General features: G+C 37.9%; 2 protein-coding genes across 3 annotated transcripts in view; one reads left to right on the top strand and one right to left on the bottom strand.

The window, feature by feature from the left end:
• The first annotated feature begins 3238 nt into the window (after nt 1-3238).
• znf395b (zinc finger protein 395b) lies at nt 3239-19155 on the top strand. Of its 2 annotated transcripts, none has more exons than XM_077553233.1 (10): nt 3239-3429; nt 8410-8588; nt 10820-10998; nt 11079-11191; nt 13308-13507; nt 13639-13739; nt 14039-14324; nt 15213-15308; nt 17349-17455; nt 18135-19155. In XM_077553233.1, exons 2-10 carry the CDS (start codon nt 8466-8468, stop codon nt 18244-18246), a joined length of 1317 nt encoding a protein of 438 aa, XP_077409359.1. In that variant the 5' UTR covers nt 3239-3429; nt 8410-8465; the 3' UTR covers nt 18247-19155. The 2 variants fall into 2 exon arrangements, with proteins under 2 accessions (XP_077409359.1, XP_077409358.1); XM_077553232.1 differs by having other exon boundaries at nt 3241-3429; nt 14036-14324.
• A 38-nt stretch (nt 19156-19193) lies between these two features.
• The window catches only part of pnocb (prepronociceptin b), a 30358-nt gene continuing 27269 nt past the window's right edge, over nt 19194-22282 (bottom strand). Inside the window, exon 3 of the mRNA XM_077553235.1 lies at nt 19194-22064. Within this exon, the coding sequence (XP_077409361.1) occupies nt 21429-22064 (636 nt within the window). The 3' untranslated portion in view covers nt 19194-21428. The remainder of the gene's footprint in view (nt 22065-22282) is intronic.

Genomic DNA, 22282 nt, shown 5'->3' with positions numbered 1-22282 from the left:
GTCTAGTGTTAGTGGATGCCATGATGGTGTCACGGAATAAAAGGAATTGTGTCTGGTTTAGAGATGAGATTGGGACTAGGATTGGTTTCCTCTCCTTTTGTAAATGCAGCGCAGTGCTCAGACTAGAAAATCCCTGCTGACTACATGTCTGGCGGAGAGGGTGCAGACAGTCGACACTAATCTGCTCTCTCTCTCTTTCTCTCTCTCTCTCTCTCTCTCTCTGTGCACTTATACAGTCAGGTCAGTCGCATTTGATCTCCATGTATGCAACGCGTCATTTGTTGCGGGGTCAATCAAGGGGCAGACAAAAAATATTGTATGCTCATATAGCACTGTACGTAATTTTATCTACGTATTTGGTCAAATTATAGGTGGTTGTGGGGATATAAAGTGTACAACTCTTTATGCGGAATAATAGGCATTATATTGAATAGGAAATGTTTGTTGATTTGCACTGATTTTAAAGACATCCATAGTTGCTGACATGCTACATTGAGTAATTCATTCACTGCCCACCTCCGTACTACATTTGAGCGATTGTGCCATGAAAAATGATCCGATTTCACTTAATTAGTCACCAAAAAAATACATGTATTTACTACAAATAATGTATATTTGTCCATCTATCTCTTCCACTTATATATACAGTCTAAAAAGAGAATTGTTGAACCAATTTAAGATTATAAATTGAATTATTGACCAAAAATCGCTGCAAGTGGTAACACACAATTGAATTAAATTAGTCCAAAGTGAATAAACTGAATTAAGGTAATGCAAAATTACTCAAATCAGAAGTATTAAGTTTAATGAACTCATAATCACTTAAACTTAATATATTCACTTTGTGTTACCACTTGAAGCATTTTTTTTTTTAATTGGTCAGCAATTCAATTTGTAATCTTAAATTGGTTCAACAATTCTCTTTAGAGCAGGGGTGCTCAGGTTTGGTCTTCGAGAGCCCCTATCCAGCCTGTTTTCCATGTTTCCCTCCTGCAGCACAGCTGAATCTAATGATCAGCTCGTCAGCAAGCTTTGCAGAAGCCTGATAACGATCCTGATCATGAATCAGGTGTGTTAGTGGAGAGAAACATGGAAAACAGGCTAGATAGGGGCTCTTGAGGACCGAACTTGAGCACCCCTGCTAAAGTGTAGTGACAGGAAGAACATTGAAATACTCTTCCACTAGATGGCAGAAAGCACACCTCAAATCTTGTGTAGCCACCTGTTGAGTTCAACGAAACAGGCCCAGAATTTAGACCAATGCTGCATTCAAGGAAGATGGGAAGTCAGATTTTTCAGAGTTCATACCAGGAAGTGTGGACGGGAGAGCCCCTTTGAATTCGGAGATCCGAGTTGCGAAATTAAAAAAAATGCACCCAACATCACCGACTGGACTTAATCTGACGTCACTCGACAAATGCAAGCCATGATTTGCAAATCATAGAACGATTATAAACATATTAATCTCTTTATTTATTATAACACTAATTTGGTTATTCCAAAGTAACTTCTAGTAACAAAAAGTGATTTGGACTGGCTGTGTTAACCAGAACAATAAACAATCCTGTCTATCAAAATCAGCCATCTTTGTTGTTTACGTTCGTCTCGAACGCTGTGAAGTCGAAATGGGACAAACCGTGTAGGATAAATCGGGCTTTCTACATTCCTTAAATGCAGCATCAAGTACATTTGTGATCACTATTCCATATATTGTATGCTCTGTGGCATTTTTGTTTGGTGTACCATAAGATTTTTCTAACATAAAAAAAAAATAAGTGCCTTCCATTGCAATCCAGGTTTGTAACTCACTTTACTTTTGCTTTATTACATAGATATTTATTCATTAGATACTGTGTGCGGGCAGCCATTTTGACTTGTAGGCCTACTTGATGTCGGCTAAAAATGACAACACCTGTTTTCTGGGTTTGTTTGGTTACGTGACATTCTTCTTTTTTTTTTTTACTTGACTTCCCCTTTAAGTTCATAAAGTGTATTGAGACTGTGATTGCAATGTCATTTTTGCAAGATAATACCACCATAGTAATAAAGTCAGTTTTAGAAACAAGTGGTTATTTCGCCGGGTTGGGGAATCCAAGTCCAGAAAAAACACAGATTGGCTTTAGCCACAGGTGCTTCCACTCAACTGGCAGTTAAACAATGTTGTCTCCACCTGTTGAGTAAACACCTGTGTCTAAAACCAAACTGTTTCAGGGTTTTTGCTTTCCGGACTTGGATTCCCCAACCATGATTATTTGTTAACTCTATCAATTTTCATTAGTACAGAAGCGTATTGCATTCACTTGAAAAAAAAAAAAGAAACTCCTGTTTTTCTGACAAATTTTTGGGGGAGCTTTGTCTTTTTTGAGTATTTTTTTATTTGTATTTTCTGTTTTTCTGAATATATATTTTTTGTTTTACTGAATAAAGTTTTTCTGTCAATTTTTTTCCCGAAAAACAGGCTGTAAAAAAAATTGAGAGAAAAACGGAAAAAAATATTTTAAAAAACAGAACAAATTTATTTAAAAAAAAAAACAGCAAAAAAAATTATTCAAAAAAACAGAAAAAAAATATTCCGAAAAACAGAGCTGGTGTTCTGTTTTTCTGAGCATTTTTTTTTATTTCTTACCTCTGAACTTCAAGTGACTTGTTGCAGACTCGCGAAAAAGCGAGAGCGGACACTTTCCCGCATACCTTCATATGCAATAAGATGGTCATGTTTACTTACTGGCTCTCAATAAAGGAATGAATGTGTATACTGTATTGTGGTTTGTTCTCTAATCTCTGAGGGAAACCCCCTTTAAAAAATATTCAGAAAAACTTATTATTTTTATTTTTTTAGAAAAACAGAAAAATAATTATTTTATAAAACAGGGAAAAAATACTCAGAAAAACAGGGGGGGGGGAATCTGAAAAACAGAGGAAACTATATATTTTTTAAACAAAAAAAAATACTCAAAAAACAGAGAAAAAAATATTCAATGAAACTGAAAAAAAATACACAAAAAAACAAAGCTCCCCAAAAAATTAGTCAGTAAAACAGGACTTTTTTTTCAAGTGAATGCAATACATTTCTGTACTACTACTACTACTACTTCTTAATAATAATAATAATAAAAATAACAATAATTATAATAATGTGAATTAGACTGATTTGTAGCCGGGTCCTGAATCCGAACCATGTCGGATATGTAATGATGCCTACCTTAGCCCCCACGGCCGTACTTCGTCTGTTGCTATCAGGACTGCGTGGCCAGCTGTCAGCCCGGCATTGCTCCAGCAAACAGACACACGTAGACGCACGTACAACAGACCAACCCCCTTCTTCCCTTCCTTCCCCTGGCACTTTGACGGTCGGCCGGCAAACGGCGGGACAGGCGACTACCGCCGCTACAGCAACAAAGGGACGGTTCGACCGTCTACATCGAGCGAGTAAGTATGAGAATGTTTGTTTATTCCACGGCATAAGAGATTGGTTAAACACAGCGCATGCAAATATTGTTTTGCTTAAGCTGCCTGCTTGAAGCGGGAGGGGGTGGGGGTTGCGTTGCCGGGTGGAGATCAGTGATGTAGTGCAACTTTGCTTAGCTAAATGCTAAATATTGTGTTTAGTCGTTAATTAGGCGACGACTTGTGTAAACAAGCGATGTAAACAAGGGGCTTGCATATATTTGAACTTGTATTCGACAGTAAGATCTCGAATGTGCTGCAGATTGTAAACATACATGCAAGGTGTATGATAAATAAGAATGTTTGTGCATCCCATTTGCACGCATTTCTTCTCATGTATTTATAATTGTAGTCGCATTTGAGCAGCCTAACGTGGTTTTGGCTGATGACGTTATTTTTTCACCACCTCGTTCTAGTCACAATATTGGCACACACTCGTTTGCTTTGCCATTTTCATCGATGTGTGATTTGTCACGTTGGTTTTCTTAAGCGTTTTATCCCTTTTTAATATGCATTTTAGCGTGAAAACACGGTTATTTTCGGCACTATCCCGTCGTCCAGCACAGCGCCTCCCGGCGAAACTCGTGTCGGAACACGTTGTCAGTAAGGGGGTGTGTGCCGAGGTATGAGTGGCCAGCCAATCGGTGGAGGCGCCCGCCCACTTTTATAGCGCTTGTTTACAACGCATACTCGAATCTGATTGGTGGAGCGCCTTGGCAGTCTCGGTCTTAACGCTGCATTCAGGGATACACAAGGAGGTGGGAAATTTGACCGAAATACCGAGCTAAAACGACAGACGTAGCCTCTCCTGCATGCTATTCAATAGAGTTCGAATCCAAATTTAGTATTACACTCACACATTATCATCATCATCATAATGTGTTAGTAGTGACAAAATTAAACAGTTTCTCATAATTTTTTTGAGACTAATAGTTGATGAATAAAATGGTGCATCATGTTGAGTACTCTTGAGAACTTAAAGAAGGAACTCAACCCCAAACTTTTCTTTATGTCCCCCCACTAGTCTAAACATGGTACTCAGATTAATATTGCATTTGTGGAATATGAGTTAAACAGCAATATCCGCCTGTCTTTAATCCAACTCCAGGGTTGGCCATTTTGTCACTTGCTGTTGACAAAAAATTACATCACAGCTGCTGCTCAGGTAACGACCAATCATGGCTTACCTGTTTTCTGAACCTAAGCCGTGTTAAGACGAGTGGGGGCACATACAACATAATAAATATATTATTGTAAAGAACATTCTTGGGTTGACTTCCCCTTTGACAACTACTAAATAATTTTAAATTGGTCAGAAATGAATTTAAATTAATAATTCTTTATCACTTTTTGTTAAGGAGCATGATTCCACAACAGCGAGTCTGTGTAGGGATACAGCATGTTCTATGAAAAAACAAAAAAAACATTAAATTTATGGTTGAATAAAGACGTACCATAATTTGGATGACTTTCGCCTACGAACAAAACAGCCTTTCACCACGGAGCTGAGGATTTTTTTTTTAATTTTTTGAGCGGGAAAGTAATTTTATGTTTTTATGGCATGTTTTGTTTAGGGCTGACAGCAACCAGCCATTCAATTAGAGAGATGCTACAATAAACTAAATAAATTAATATACCTTATTCTGTCGAGAACAAAATGATTAAGATTTCTAAAAAAAATAAAAATTGTGACTAGGTGAAAATCCATGTTTAATAGACGGCCATTGAAATGTACCCCCCCCCCCCAAAAAAAAAAACAACAACAAACAAACAAAAACAAAACCAACTGTGATGCAAAACTGCTTACAGTATTTTGAGCCTTGGGTTGGTTTAATTTACAAAACAATTGTTGAGTATCAGCATTTTCTTAAGAGATTGAGCATTTGAGCATCCAAATTGTTTGGAGGAATTGTGACAGTCTATGCCAAACCAGAAAAAATAGTCACCGTTTTTAAAGTTCTCTCATTTTGTCTTGGATTATTCCTATTTCAGTCAATGCAGCATTAGCCCCATTTCACCCTTACACTGACAGATCATAGTGAATCATCGGATGACAACTACTCTACGTGTTGTCTGTCACGTATTTAGAGAGAATTACCCAAAGCTATTACAATTGGCCATGAGATCTGAATTGTGTTTTTCTTCAGATTCATCTAATAAAGTTAAAATTGTGATGTTGACATTAATGCATGCTTTGGGCAATCCAGCAAGGCCTAAATCAGCCAATTATTTAGGTCAATAAACTTAAGCAGACCAAACTTAATACATCATTCCAATAAAAACGTATTCATTGCAGATAATATTTCGGAGCAGGAGGCCTGTATTTCCACAAATGTTCTATTACAGAATGTTATATAAACTCGTACAGTTAAAAGGAGCCCACCATAAATTTTACACATGAATTTCTCATTATTTGTCACATTACTGCCTTTTTTTGCTGGAGGCGGACAAACTGAGATGTCATATTCCTGTCATCAGATTTGTCCAAGAGTTAACTTGAGAACTTAATCACAAACATGTCATTCGCAACCAAAGATAAATTTAAGGTGGAGGATGAAAATAAAACCATTTTTGCGAAGTAAAAATACAACTGGGGGGAAAACAAAACATATACTGTGCAGGCAATGTTTCAAGGAACATTTTAGTATTCTTCACAGTTACACAAATAATAATAATAATAAAAAAGTTAACCACTCTTGGTAATAAGTCATAAAAACAAAAACTGTACAAGTTTAACGTGAAGGGTGTGGGGCATGCAAGTCGCTCTGCTTAATGATTACACTCATCTAACTTTGTGGTGAACATTCCGTTCTTTTAATATTGATGTGAACTTGTTGTTGCATCAGAACAATAAGCTCAGTATTGTATTTATCAACCTAGAAAGAGAATCATATACTAAAGGATTAACCGCAGAGTTCATTTAGATAAGGGGCAAAAAAAAAAAAAACACTCATTGTTGTAGACATTTTTAGTCCCTTAATTCAAGTTTATTGGCTTTATGGCATATGCATGCTAGTATAATACATTTCAACTAGGGCTGTCAAAATTAGTAAGTTAATTTTGAGTTAATTTAAAATTCATTTATCACCACTAATTTGTTCAACGCACGATTAATGACCGCCACTTACTTGAAAAGCCTGTACTGGGGACATTCAGGCCACAATGCAGCAGACACGTCCATGTCAAAATTTAGTAGTAATAAATTTAACAATAATGCATATATTTGTGGAGACTTGGGTCAAGTTGTATTTTACAATTTTAAAAATGTACAGAATTTCACAAATTACTTTATGTTAAAGATTGGATAGCAGCTCTTAATATGAAAAGAAAAATGCACTGAGATGTCACCAATGTCTTACAATGGAATTATGCCATCTAGTGGCAGAAAAATGACCACAGCACAAATCAATATCACACTCGTTTTTACAGTACATCTTTTTAATTTTAACTTAATTTTATGAATTATTATGAAATAACTATCAATGACTAAAACATGCAGCCATATTTCTATTAGTTTAACATTTTTCCACTTTTATGTTAAGAATATGAAAACTTATAAAAAATATTTTATTATACATTTAGAACATATGTACGATTTGTGATGAATCAAGAGTTAATTATTGAAGTCATGCGATTAATTACAATTAAAAACATTTAATTGCCCTGACACCCCTAATTTCAACTATTAATTATTTCAAAAAATGTTGCTACTCATAATAATAATGTGTGACCCCATTTGTTATGGTCACATTAAAACTTTTTCAACATGCATCTTTTAAATGATACATTTTTTTGAATTATTTTCATCAAACCATGATCTGTGAAAGGTAATGCAGTATTAAAATGGTTCGTAATGGATTTAATCATGAGATATAAACGTGAACAAACTGACACATGAACTACGGTTAATTTTTTTATATATATATGTATGTATGTGTATATATATATATATATATATTTACATATGCACAGTGGTACCTCGGAGTTTGAACATAATTCGTTCCTGCGAAGTGTTCAAAGTCCGAATTGTTCAACCTCCGAAAAAAAATTTCCCCATAGGAGTAAATAATGTAAATGCAATTAATCCGTTCCCAAGCTCCAAAAACAGGAAATCCATATTTTAATTTCTATTTATGTTTTTTACATTTACACCCTGTACAGTATTTAAACAATAAAAAATACCTTAACTTTTTTGTTGTGGTGTGATGGCATCAGTGGATGATAAATGCTATATTAAGGATTGGTTTAGTTCAGTGCTGAGTTTGTGTATTTTACATCAGGCGTATTGTTAGACTACCAAGCGGTCCTTGCGTGCGTTGTTTAACGTCAGGCACGTTGTTGAACAGCTGCTCGTGCCAGTACAGTGGAACCTTGGAGTTTGAACGTCTCGGAACTCATACAAATCGGACTTCAACCCAAAAATCTGAGTGAAAAATGCCTCGGAGTTTGAACTCATTTTTGGAGTTCGAACACCCAAGCAAAGCAAGCTAAGCCGAACGTACGTTGAAAACGGGTAGCCGAGCGAAGTCGAGCAATGCCGAATTCTCACGTTGCGGCAGTTGAGACTATGCACTGCTCATTTCCAGTCAGATCGTGAATACTCCCGGAGGTGCTCCATATTCGCGAGAGCATTTTAATTTTGGGCCCAAAGAAAGACAACAGTGCCAGTGACAGCAAAGCAAAACATACAGTGCTACGAACCACAGTGGAATTAGGAAGGAGAGTATCGCGCCGTTGTAACTACCGTCATTACTACCGTCATTACTTCTGTAAATACTGTATATACTGTAAATATATCTCGTCATTTTCCGGAGGGTTAAATTGCTGCGGTGAAATTGACCCACAAAGAAGGATAAATTTGAGTAAATTTGAACACAGGCAACTCACTACAGAATGATACGCTCACTTATAAATATTTTGGTTGCTTCATAACTCGTGATTTCTCTGGTGTGTCACCCACAGGGAGGTTTGACACCGTGCTTGACTGCTGAGTCCCCACACTGCAAAGCAGCAGCACCATGGCAGCTATGAGATCCAAGGACAGAGCTGAATCCGACCCAGGCGGACTGGCAGCAGGACTGCGGGCCTGTGTCTCCAACATGCATGCCATCGACAGACCTGACATGCAGCAGAACACTGTGGTGAGAAGACAGATTCAGATTACTTTCTTGTTCTAATGATAAAGAATGTTTCAGAACATATTATAGACACTTTTTTTTTATTGCTTGTATGCAAATAGTTTTTGGGAGTGTTTAAATGCACTTAGGAGAAGCAAAATGTAAAAAATAAAAGTTATTGTATTTAATTAGACTGCACAAAATCCAGCAGTGTTAATTCAACACCTACAAAGTAAAATTTAAAATTTAACAATACACAAAAGTATCTATATTGGTCGCTCTAAATATAGTTTAAACAACACTTTCGAAATACGACGGCGTATTAGGGCCACGTATATTTTAGAGGGGTTGTAATATTCCGAGTGGGAAAAAACTAACAAATTTATGCGAAAAAAATCGTATATTTGCCACATTATAAAGTGGCAAATTTGCGGGGGAAGACTCACCAATTTATGAGAAAAACTCACAGATTTGTGACATTATAAAGTGGCAAATTTGCAAGAAAAAACTAATACATTTATGAGAAATTAACTCAACATTATAAAGTGGTAAATTTGCAGGAAAAAAAACCTCACAAATTTACGAGAAAACACTCACAGCTTTGTGACATTATAAAGCGTCAAATTTGCTAGAAAAAAACTCACAAATTTACAAGAAATTAATTCGCAAATTTGTGACATTACAAAGTGGCAAATTTGCAAGAAAAACACCTCACAAATTTACGAGAAAAAACTCAAAGGTTTGTTTGTGACATAATGTGGCAAATTTGCGAGGAAAAAATTCACAAATTTACGAGAAAAACTCGTAGATTTGCAAGGAAAAAAATTTGCAAGACGTAGGGTAGCTATAGTCTGGGCGAAGAGCTATATAACATGGAGATTCGTTGGTGGTTAATGGAACAATCTTTATAAAATGAAAAGGCAGGATGGAGACTGATTTCTAAACTGTAATCGTTACACACGGCAAGCTACAGCGACAAGACTTCCTGACCCCCTATCAGCTGACTAACACTAACCAATCAGAAGCTAGCAGACTTTAGGTAAATGCAAGTGAATGAACAGCAAATTCAACACATCAATTTAGCGACTTGTACCCAACACTTCAAAGTGTGAATACTTAATATGATATGGTTAATCTCTGATAAAGCAATTCCTAGCTCCTTATTTAAAAACCCCACTGAAAAGTATTGGCACAAACATCTGAGTACGCTACGTCTATTTCTTGCAAGTTTCTGTTTTTTTCCCCTCACGATTATGTTTATTTCTCATAAATTTACAAGGTTTTTTCTCGCAAATTTGCCACTTTATAATGTCGTAAATTTGTGAGTTTTATGTCGTAAATTTGTGAGGTTTTTTTCTCACAAATTTGCTACTTTGTAATGTCGCAAATAAACAAGTTTTTTCTCAGAAATGTGTATTTTTTCTCAGGATATCACCCCACTAAAATAATATACATTTATACGTGGCCCTAATACGCCGTCGTACGAAAGTGTTCGTTAAGTTTGACTGTGTGACTTAAAACAACACTGAAATTGATGAAATTTAACACTGTTCAGTGTTAACTTTACACTACAGTACTACACCATCTAGTCTTGTACTTTGTAACACTCAAAACCAGATGCTTTCATTAACACTAGAAATGATACAGTATATGATAATATTAATTAAAAATTTAACTCATGTAGAGAGCCAAAAAATACTGCAGTGTCAATTTAAACTCCCAAATCTTTCTATTAGAAAAAAAGGCACCACATTTGGTGTTAGTGAAAAATGCATTTCACAATTCCAGCACATAACAATGCATTGACTTCACAATAACACACTGTTGTCCGAATGATGCCGTGTAGGCTACATAATATTCTCTTTTTATTGCCTTCATGGCAGTATGTTGGCAGTCATAAATCCTCTTTTAGAGAACGGAAATGATCCCACACAAAAGGGATCATCCTTTCTTGCTCCTCTGTTACTGCCTAGTCAGAGGTTGGCACTCGCTACCTTTTCATACTCCCTCCATTGTAAGCCATATTGTCTGCAGGCAGGACACCACAGATGGACAGGAAATATTTTCTCAACAGCTTTATTCGTGGCCTTAGCAAAACTCCAGTTCTGCAGTTTATGTAATCAGCTTAACCGAAATAAACGGTGTACGCCTCGGCTCATAGAAGAATTGAATGATTTGCTTCATGCTGGCATGTAAGTGTAGTGTTTGAAGTGAATCAACTCATTTGGAATCTAACCTTTGACCCTCCTATGAAGATATACTCACAGAACAGCATCCAAGATCCATTTGTCGAGAGGAATGTTTACAAGAACAAGACAGTCCACCTGCAGAGTGAACTGGAGCGAGGTTGGAGCATCATGCCCGCTCCCCTGCAAACAAGGGCCCCTGCAATGGACCCATGCGTGGTATCAGCTAGAGAGCCTGCATACAGGAGGTGAGAGATATTTTACACGGTAAGAATTAGTGAGAGTGGGCTTAACAGTCCGACTGCAACCTAAACTCTGTCGTCTCCAGTTTCCGTAGCCCAGAGTCAGTGGAGATGGATGAGATCATGGCCGCCATGGTCCTGACCAGTCTGTCTTGTAACCCTGTGGTCCAGAGTCCTCCGCAGACAGACATTGGAACAGGTCCGTGCCATTTGGTTTTGAAGGTTGCCATCCGTTCATTTTCTATAGCGCTTGTTCTCATGTGTGAGCTGAAGCCGATCCCTGATGACAGGTGGAGGAAACCCTGGACTTGTCAACAGTCAATGGCAGGGTACATGTAAACAAATGCGTGTTCACGTACTCATTTAGCCACCAAATCCATTCAAATGGGTCACAACCGTAATTGTACTGTCCCCCCCCCCCCAAAAAAAAAACAAAATCCAATTTGATCCTAATAGTAAGGGGTAAATGGAGTGAACATATGTAGATAGCGCTTCATCAACACCATATGTTGTCCAGCGGACCACGAGTCGAGTGTACCAAGGCTGTATGCGGCAGACTTGCTAACGCAGCTGCGTCAACCTACGCAAACGTAAAAAGCATTTCTTTAACCTCCAGTATCCTGTACGCTGGCCAATGGCAGAACCCAGGGTGTTTTTTCACTTTTGATAATGTTTATCTATTTGTGTTGTGTCTGCTGTAGCGTTAGCTAGCTAGCACTAAGCTAGCTAGAACTAAGCTAACCCCTTTCAGCGTTCGTTTCTCCAAAAAACTCCCTTTGTGCTAAAGATGACATCATAGTCCAACAGCGAAGCAATAACAAAGGCGTTGGTAGACCAGATGGGCTTTGTCGAGTTTGAACAGTTTAGTATAATGCTTATTAGTGTTAGATTACCTGTTTTTGTAATATTTTGCGTGTTCAAATAAATCAGAGTTGAGATCTCGTGAAGAGGGTCCTTGCAAGGTTTTTTGATCAGAAGCTTCTGATGACACAAAGGAATTTCACCAAGCCATGTTTCTCTCCAAATGTGTGTCATCTCTTTCAGACACGGGACTTTTTTAGAAAACACCTCTCCCCTCCTCCCAAGTACAAAATCAGATTACTTTCTCCCAGTATACTAGCTCGCCCTTGAACTTTCAAAAAACGGATTTCTAACTAACAGAAACTAGACTTCTTAGATAAATAATAGAAACTTATTAACTCTCTCATTTGTGTTCATATCAGAACAGATAACAAAGAGGACAAAAGCATTACTCATCAAGCTATATTGAGTTAACATAGTTATATCTACATCTTCACAACTATAACTAAATTTAAAAGAGGTAAAATATAAAATGAAATAGTAAAATGTTAACATTAGCCAGCTAAACATTCACATACACAGGCAAACATTTCTTGGTGTCAAGTCGGTTGCCATTCAATCATTCCTGTGACACTAATGCATATGACTGAATGCTATGATTCATTTTCATTCAAATCCCAAAATTCTGATTCAACATTGGTTTAATGGTCGATTCAAGTCCCCACCGATTCGTGCACAGCCCTAGTTCACACGTATGGACAGGTTCTTCATTTGAATCTTCATTTCAAGTTATTTCGTCATCATTTAACTAACTGCATGTTTTGGCGTACTTGGAGGGAAACTACGCAAGCTTGGAAATCACGCACACTGGAAAACTTCATGGCATCGCATTCAATATTTTACATTTAAAAAATCTGTAGCGGAACAATATCTAAATTGAATAGTTTTACAGACTATGTAAAGTCACCTACTTCCTGCTAGTTCAAGAGTTTAACTAACTCACTTCACGGAGAATTATTGCCCTATTTGAATACAATCGCTTTAGTGTGGGTTTATCTTCACCATTTAAATATTATTAAAGCATAGTAAAAATAGATGTTGGCTACATGGTAAACAAAATATAAATAATCAGGGAACAGAGTGGGAACAAAGGGAGAAAAATGTGATGATAAATCTGTTTGGATAAAGAGAAGAACATCAAAACCTTGGCACCCAAGTGGGACACCTGCTGTTCGCTATAGGGATGGGCACAGTTGAAAGCAGCAGAGAGCATTTCCACAAGCACGTTGTCTAAATTTAACATGGAATTTTAATAACCACTCATTTTTATAGTTTCTTCTGGATTTAGTCACCTTCCACAATGTTTTCAAGACTCAAGACAAATTTGGACTTGCCTGTATATTGTAATTTATTAACCCATAAAAACAAAAACAATTGTCTAAAAATCTATGATATACCCAAGGAATGTAAACAAACACCATGAGATAATCATGAGAGAATCTTTCCACTTCTAGTTGGTTCCTCATCGGCAGCTGACATGGAGTGCGGCGGCGGCGAGCTCTCCGACAGCGGCAGCAGCGGCTACTGGAGCTGGGATCACGGCAATGTGAGCCCCGCCCCCTCGCCGTCCGTCCCGGAGATGGATAGCAGTCCAGATGAAGGCCTGAACATGGAGCTGGATCAGGGGGAGGAGTTTAATGCCAAAAAGCTAAAGGTACACACCTGCGCAGCACTGGCGCGTCAGTTTTCCTGAGCGAGCATATTGAGACAGACAACCAATCACATCTCATAATCACGTTTGTGCCTTATACCTTTACTTACCATTTTCCATGTTCTCTGTCACAGAGCTCTTTCAAAGGCTTGTACAAGTGTCTTTGGCCCAATTGTGGCAAGGTGCTCACATCTTCCGTCGGAATTAAAAGACACATCCGAGTGCTGCATTTGGGGTGAGTTTGCCAAGTCTTTACTATACATTGTATGAAATTGTGTCTGGACTCCACTCAAGTTATTTCAAGGTTGCTATAGGATTGATTTGTCAAAATAATTTCATTATTCTTTAAGTCTTCTTTCTGTGGCAACCTCACAATTGTAGGCCGATGCAGACAGTCGAGCGCTTAAGATTATTTCTGAGCGAGAAAGCCACATTAAAAAAACAGGAGGGAATAAAAATTTTAATAGGTGATCCAACCCTGAGATTTTGTATCTGGGCCACAATGGTGATTTTTTTATTTTTTGCTTTCAGCAGTGGGTCAGATCAGTCGCAGAGAGAAGAGGACTTCTACTACATGAAGATATCCTGTGAGGCGGTGGACACCAGCGCTGCACTACTTCCTGCACAGCAGGCTCTGGGCCAAGCATCGCCTCTCAGCTGGGCCTCGTGCAGCTCACCAACTGGTTTGGCTGTTCAGATCCCGCCCGCGCACAGGCCAAGGTCCAACTCCAGCTCCGGCCTGGGCACAAGCAGGCCCAGTCCGCTCAGTCAGTCAGCCCCCAGCAGCTTCTGGCAGATCCACTCGGAGCATCTCTATCAGGTCAGTTTGGAGAAGCAATGTTAGACATTCACCCATGCATAGTCTATGCGGAGGACACAAAATTGCCAAAATTAAAAATAGATAAATTAATGAATTAATAAATAAATGTGAAAATAATAACAAATATTAAAACAATACACACAAAAAATACATATAAATGGAAATAAAAACTATATATATATATATATAGCACTGGGAGGCGAACGTGCTAACCAGTCACCACCGTTTAATTCTATTTATATTATAAATAGAATTAAATGTCAATAATAATAAAAATGCTCTGCTCTCATATTTTTTAAATATTATTTATTCATTATTAATTTTGGCAGTTTCCGTCCTTATACTATATATATATATATATATATATATATATATATATATATATATATATATACACTATATACTATACACGACAATACAAGCGAGCAGGGGACTATTCCGGCTGGTTATTATATTCAACAAAATAAGTAAAACTAAATGAAAAAATAAAAAAACTTTTTTTTTAACACAATAAAAAACAAACAAACAAAAAACGACATCTTAATTCTAGCAAATATGTATTATTCATAATAGCAATGTGGACAGCACTTTTTTTTCCAAATCAAAGCATGATATTAGATATATGAAAAATCTGTTCCTCAAAATTAAACAAATGTAAGCTATTCAAATTTGGTCATTCATTTTGTGAAAAAAAAAGAGGTTTCAGGCATGTGGTCCTACATAATTTAAGGATGAAGGCAGCTTGGTTTATAGTTCATTCCACTCTGACAGTCTGTAAAATTGTTGCCTTTTTTGTGGCTACAACCAAGATGCAGCCATGTAGTACATTCCACCTAAATGACTTACAGTAAATAATGGGTGGTGCTTGTGGTGGTGTCTTCTCTATAGGCCTGTAGCCCCGCCCAGGCACCTGTGGCCCCAAGAAGTCCAGGTTGCCACACTTTGACCACGCCCACCACGGCCTCTGCCCACAATAACACTCAGGTGGGTCTTGGCAGCTTGAATCTGTCCGTCTGTCGTTTTTCTCATTCTGTCATCGAGCTGAAAACAACATATTTTTATGTGTGTGGCCTGTGCGTGTTTTTAATAATTTAACATGACATCATTCAACACGTCATGTTGTATTTAATCCAGCTAACGAGTACTTTGCCATTCAAAAGTTTAGACCAGGATCACAAACGTATGTGCTCCACAAATTCTGCCTTGCAACAAGTGGCAGATATGGGACATGGCCATGATTAAAACGGAAGTCAACCCAAAACTCTTCTAAACTCGTCTAAACACGGCATTCTAAGTAATATTGCATTTGTGGAATATGAGTTAAGTAGCAAAATGGCAAATGGGTGGTTTTACTTGCTGTCGCCTGAAAATGACATCACAGTTGCTCAGGGCATAGGTAACAATCAAGAACTGCTCAGCTTGGAAATGTCACATGACCAAACTCAGAAAACAGGTGAGCTTGTTACCATCTGAGCCCTGAGCAACTGTGATGTCATTTTCAGGTGACAGCAAGTGACAAAATGACTGCCCCCTCCCCACCCTGAGATTGATAAAAAACACCCATGTTCCATTTTGCTGCTATTCCACAAAACGTAATATTAATCAGAATACTGTGTTTAGACTAGTTGGGGGAACATATTATTGTAGAGATTGACCTCCCCTTTTAGATTCTCAGATTGTGTTGATCTACTTTGCTCAGTCTAAATATTCATACGGGAATACATTCCAGAACACTGAAGTTGTGTTGAGCTCAGTTAAAACTCATTAAAACACACACATCAACCTGTTTATTGGTCACTCCCAGTCCAGTTTACTGTGAAACTGACGAGAGAATCAAACATTGTATTAGGGCTGCTTGATTATGGAAAAAATAATAATCAAGATTGTTTTTGGTAGCAATCGAAATCACGATTATTCAAACAATTATCAATATAATAATAATTTTTAAGCATTTAAAAAATATTAAGACCAATAAAAAAAAATAGAAACACTATAATTATGTAAATTCCATTTGGACCAAACTGAATTTATAATAATATATATTTATAATAATATTTATTTATTTATGTTGGACTTGAAGTTGGAGTGCAGCATGTGCACTGCAGTAGGACGCTAATTTATTTTTGGTACAAAACAAGAAAATGTTTAAATATAAAAAATATTAAGACAACTTTTTTTTTTAACACTGATTATGCAAGTTCCTTTTGAATGAAACATTTTTTTTCAATTGTTTTTTTTTTAAACTTTTTTTTAAAGGTGCAAATGTATAAATTCAAACAACTAAAAAATTTGTAATAATAATCCCTTTTTTTTACGATTATGCTGATTTTGTAATTGTGGAGTGTAATCATTGAAATTGTAATTGAATTTCAATTAATTGCACAGCCCTACATTGTATATTTAAACACCAGAATGTGCAACCAAACCATGCCATTTCATCTAACTAAAGTCCGCTAGCCTAATGCTGACAGCTAATTGCAATGTTATGATAATTAATTCTATATTCAGACTTGCTTTAACACTGTAAAAACCTGTTAAAAAAATTGAAAATCAACATGGTGTGAACATTACAATGAACCACAATTATGGGGAAGAGTTGTTTACACTCCATACGTGCGGCATTTTGAGGTTAAGCACGGTGCGCAAGGAGCTAGCTTGCACAGCGGCAGAAAAGCGGAGTTTTTTTGCTCTTCATTTATCGCCTAGAAATGTTTTCAAACTAAATTTACTATAATGTTAGAATGTTGCCTTTTAAGTTCAGCCCAGCTCCATTATCTTAAGTCATTGATAAACTAGTCTATTTGTCTCTGTTATTTACTAAATAGCATTTGGAAGAGAAATCAGAAGAATGTTCGAATTTCTCAAGACCATGAAAGAATAATGTTGTTTTTGTGGTGTGTAGCCGGTCCACAGTTCAACTGTGACAGTCCATAATCTGTATAGTTGTTTGTTTTTCTTTGCCGCTGAAAAGTGTGAGTCTGGGGTCTTGCCTCATCATCATCATCATCTTCATTCTCCGTCCAGATGGTGAAACCTCGCTGTCGGTCTGTCAGCGTTGGGGAGCAATGGCTGCAACAGAACAGGCTCCAGACAATGAGCGCGTCACCCTCGCGCACTCACTGCTCCTTCAGGTGAGACGCCACATTTCTCCGTTTGCAGCCGCTTGCCATTAAGATTTAAATGGCAACTGACAACATACACCATATAGACGCTTCAAAAAAGTCAATACCCATTTACTTTTCGGTAGCCACAAGGTATATATTTAGCTTTGTCAGTTTATGAGATGGCCATTGCGCTCGAGGGGGATCGATGTGTATCAAATTTGAAATGTGTTGTTCAAACTGCAAGGTTGTATACATTTGTATTAAGAGTCATTGTGATGTTTAAAAAAGTGTTAGCAGTCAACAAATGGCAGAACTGATATAATCGGATTCAAAAAAGGCCCCGAGGTGGCAAATCCAGGTTCAGAAAGTAAAAACCCTGCCACAGTTTGGCTTTAGCCCCTTATGCTAACTAGCTCCCTAGCAGGTAAACGAGCACAATAGGAGCTAGCTAAGGAGCTTGCTAGCTAGCACATGAAAGTAAAAACCCTGCCACATTTTGGCTTTAGCCCCTGATGTTGACGATAAAGAGCAGGTAAACGAGTTCTTAATATGAAAAGAAAAATGCACTTAGCTGTCACCAGTGTCTTACAAATGCATTTATGCCATCTCGCGGCAGAAAAATGACCCCAAAAATTCCACACTTTACATTGATTTTCTTTTTCAACCCAGTAATTATCTATGTTTTCATGTATTGTTTCATTTACAGGAAAGGTCGCGGTGAGGCCAAGAAATGTCGCAAGGTCTACGGAGTGGAACGAAAGGATCAGTGGTGCACGGCCTGCCGCTGGAAAAAAGCCTGCCAGCGTTTCCCCGACTGAAGAGCACAACGGACGGATGGATGGATGCCTGGATGGATGGATGGATGGATGGATGGATGATAAAATATAATTTTATCAAAAAAGAGGACATAGTGTATATACCAGCCATTGAGAAAATGTTTGTTACTTTACCTTTGTGTCTTTTTTTTGTTGTACATACAGCCTCTTTCATGACATGACACCCGATAATTTGTTATATGACTGTTGAATTCCACAAATCTACATGGGAAAGACAGACTAGAAGTTGCTTAGGAAAGGGCAAGTAACGTAATAAACGAAGAAAAATTAAAGTTTGAATCTCTTCTTGGTCGAGTTTAAGGATTCAGATTTCTCCGGCCATTTTTATTATGTTTATCATTCCCTTGGCTAATGAAAGTTTGTGTATGTTTCTACCTGTCGGTCTCTCATGGTGCTAACTGTTGACTGATGTTGATCATGTGAAGTACCATACTCTACTACTTTATCCAAAGTTCATATACAGTAATTACAGTCCTTGTGACCCTTCTATACAGTATTAGACTTCTTAGATTGCTTGTTTGTTTAATCCAGTCCTCTTCCAGTGGTTTATGATGTGTGTTATATTGTGTGCTTTGAGCTATGTACGAGTATTTTGTACCTTTTTTAAGTCTCGTTAAGCCTAAATGTTTTGCGTTTTTTTTTCCCCACCCCCATGTTTATGGCACTTTGATGACATAAAAATCACAGGAATAAGCTACAGTACATTTGGTTTCATTTAATCAGATTCCATAAAAATGGATTCTCTTCCTGCCTATATGTTAGCAAACAACCAATGTTGATGGTTGTTTGGAGTGTTCACGGCGATAAGAGTTTGTAAAAGCAATAACGGCACCAACAAAAAAGGAAATGCAGTATATTGTCACACAAATAAAAAAATAAACACACTGAGAATGAGACATTTTCTTTTCTGCATGACAATCCACAAAAAGAAATAGCAAACTATTTTATTCTTGATTTTCTATACACAAGTCTTACAACAATGATTTAATGTTAAAAATTGTTGAGATTTACATTGTATCCACAAATGTCATTATGTGATGCGGGTGCAGAGAAACATGCACACATGCAGGTGCACTGTTTCTCAAGCACGCTCTGCACACATACAGGCACACACATACACTGTACAGACATCATTACATCTCAAAATACACTATTAAGATGTAAAACAATGAGTGTAGCTGCGAGAAAAGGAAAATAACCCCCCACACCGCACTTTTTTTTTCATACAATAATGACCATGCACTGTTAATTCCTCCCCTCTGCTTTTAAACGATACATTAAGATGGTGTCATTTAAAACTCCTTTGCTTTCCACGGTGTGCCACACACCCAATGACAGGCCCAGGCCATTTCCAGCTCCATTGACCTCCGTACAAATGAGTCTCTCCTTTCTTGGGCGTTCCACACAACAGTATGTTGGACCTGTGACTTCATTTCTGTAACATCACAGTGAGAGTTTTGCAATTACTAGCAGTCAGGCCAAATTTACTAACTTTGTTGTTTTTCTCTGAGGGAATTCAATAGCTGCAAACATTAGAAGGTCATTTTGGTAGAACATGTCTTAATAATTTCTGAGGGGGAAAACAAAGTTCCAGGGGATAACTGTGTAATTAGGTCTAATTACACAGATAAGAGAGTTTCGAGCCAATGGTTTGTTTTTCTAATTTCATCGTGATTGCAGTAAAAAACGAAAAGAAAATAAATCCAGTTTATTGCATGTTGTTGATAGCATGCATCTTTCTTAGACACTAGAGGGCAGTATTACTTCAGCTTCAACTCCCCGGTACCATAAAGCAGCTTTTTATTTTCAAAACTACCCATACCGCACTAGAAAAAGTAGTGAGCTCAATGGCGAGCAGGAAAACAAAATGGCGCAAGCCAGCCGGTCTTCTATGACGCGAACATCAAAGCGATACAGTAACTACACACCACGGAAAGAAATTGTTCGTTTTATTTAACTAAAAAATATGAAATATGTACAAGAAATGAAATGAAGTTAAAAATAAATATATTTTTAATTGTTTTTTTTATCCACAATAAATAGTCGGAGATTTTAATGCGCCGGCGCGTCACGTGATATGCGGCAAGGACCAGTTAGTGTTTTTTTTGTTTTTGTTTTTAAATGATCACTTTATACATTTTTGGGGGCTCTTTTTCTTCTTCCTTTTCTTTTAATAGTTCTCATTTGATTTGTGAGTATTATTTTAATTTCAAAATGTAATTAATTGTTTACTGTAACAAAAAAGTTTGTATGCTAGTCACAGGCAAAAGCAATACAATACGCCGTTTGTTTTTACCGTGTAAGTTGCGTTGCATTGCGGAAATTTCCGGATGTTTGGAATTGTCCATAGTAAACGAGGGGTGAGGGTGGGCATTTAGACACAGCTATCATTGTTAGCCACATGTTTTACTGTACAAACGCAATTTAAAAGCAATTGCAAATGCCTTTTGGGTTTTTTTCGGTCATGATGTTCAAACTGTTATGGTTGCACTTGTGTGCATCAATGCAACTTGTTTTGCTTTTTCATTACTGTACCAAATGTGACCCGAACCATGAACTTAAAATCAAGGTACTGATCGGACTGAAACATGTTTTTTAGCGTAATCCCTAGCAATAATATATTAATGTGGTTTCATAGTTATAATCGGAACCGACGCACTGAGGGCAACTTTAAGTACGACGTTGCCCTTGGTAAAAACAAGTTGAACACTCCTGAATTACTGATTGACTCCACTCGTCTGAGTTTGGGGATAGCATTAAGTCTGATTCAAGAGAAACACCAGAATTTTAAACTTCCAAGTCTAGACATTTCAATTGTTTCAACACAACTAATGAGAGCTGGCTGGGCTGTCAGGGTTCCCAAACTAAAGTGCAAATGACTTTTAAGTACCATTCATGAAAGTGCAGTCAAAAGTCACACCTTGTTTTTCCAATCTCATTTGGCCTGTATCGCTGGTTGCACCGACACACAAAAATATATTCAATTGCACTTCTCTAAATTCTTTTATTTCACAGGACGGCATGTTAAATATTGATCATGGTCAAAGCATTCCTTGTTTTACTTGTTGGACACAAAGAGCCGACGACGATGGAGGAAGTCACAGTTCAGACTGTTGAAAAGATGATTGGTTGAGGTATGCGGAGCAGGATTTTGGGCAACGTGTTTACAGTTTGTTTTGCCTCCAGACTCTTGTCACCGGGGAGAAGTTGAAGCGGCCGCTACGGCTGCTCCTCATACCGAGGTACTGCCTGAGCAGCTGGTTGACCCGTTTCTGACTGTTCCACTTTCGGGCAGATTTGCGGACGCCTATGAAGCCTCCGTAGCGCTTTTGAAGGTGTCTCGCGGGGGAGCCAATCAACTTCCTGTAACCGTGGCGGCCCCGCTGAAAGCCGCCAAAGCGTTTGGATAAGCTAATGGCCTCTGAGCTTTCATCCTGCTCGCTGACATTCCCACCTTCCCTCTGCTCGCCGTCTCCGTCATCCAGATGGAGAGCCAGACTCTGCACGTCCTCCCCCGCCTCTGAGGATTCTCGCAGTGATGAGTCATAATGGACACTGCGCTGCTCAAAGGGGGCCCCATTCAGGTCCTCATCATCCTCTTGGAAAGGTTGCGCGGCCGCTGATTGCAGTCCACTATCGGAGGTCAGATCCAGAGAGGTCATCTGAAGCTCTCCCGCCGTGCTTTTGAGCAGGGCGCCTTCCTCGGCAAATGGAGGATAGATGGCGAGCTTCAGGGCGCCCTGACACAACTCCCAGGTGAGCGAGGAGGAGACCTGACCCTTGCACTCTAGCAAGCACACCTGTAGATAGAAGGAAGCGGCGTATTAAAAACCCTCGTAAGGTAATTTTTTTTATGACACATAAGTAAAATGAGCCAAAATTTGGCTCACTATTTGAAGTGTGATTATCAGAAAAGAGAAGTCATTTCTGAATATTTTTTTTACTTGCGACCACTCAAAATGTTCAGTGGCATCAGACCTATCCATACATATATAGTTTTTATTTTTTGTTTTGTTTT

Source organism: Vanacampus margaritifer, chromosome 19 (genome assembly GCF_051991255.1).
Source record: "Vanacampus margaritifer isolate UIUO_Vmar chromosome 19, RoL_Vmar_1.0, whole genome shotgun sequence".
NCBI lineage: Eukaryota > Metazoa > Chordata > Actinopteri > Syngnathiformes > Syngnathidae > Vanacampus > Vanacampus margaritifer.
The sequence above is the reverse complement of the archived record's forward strand: the minus strand, read 5'-3'. Positions and strand labels throughout refer to the sequence as shown.

Coding starts and splice junctions, on each gene's coding strand:
- znf395b (XM_077553232.1), top strand. CDS start 8,466: ATGGCAGCTATGAGATCCAAGGACAGAGCTGAATCCGACCCAGGCGGA. Junction 10,999..11,078: donor AGAGAGCCTGCATACAGGAG/GTGAGAGATATT, acceptor TGTCGTCTCCAG/TTTCCGTAGCCCAGAGTCAG. Junction 14,325..15,212: donor ACTCGGAGCATCTCTATCAG/GTCAGTTTGGAG, acceptor TCTTCTCTATAG/GCCTGTAGCCCCGCCCAGGC.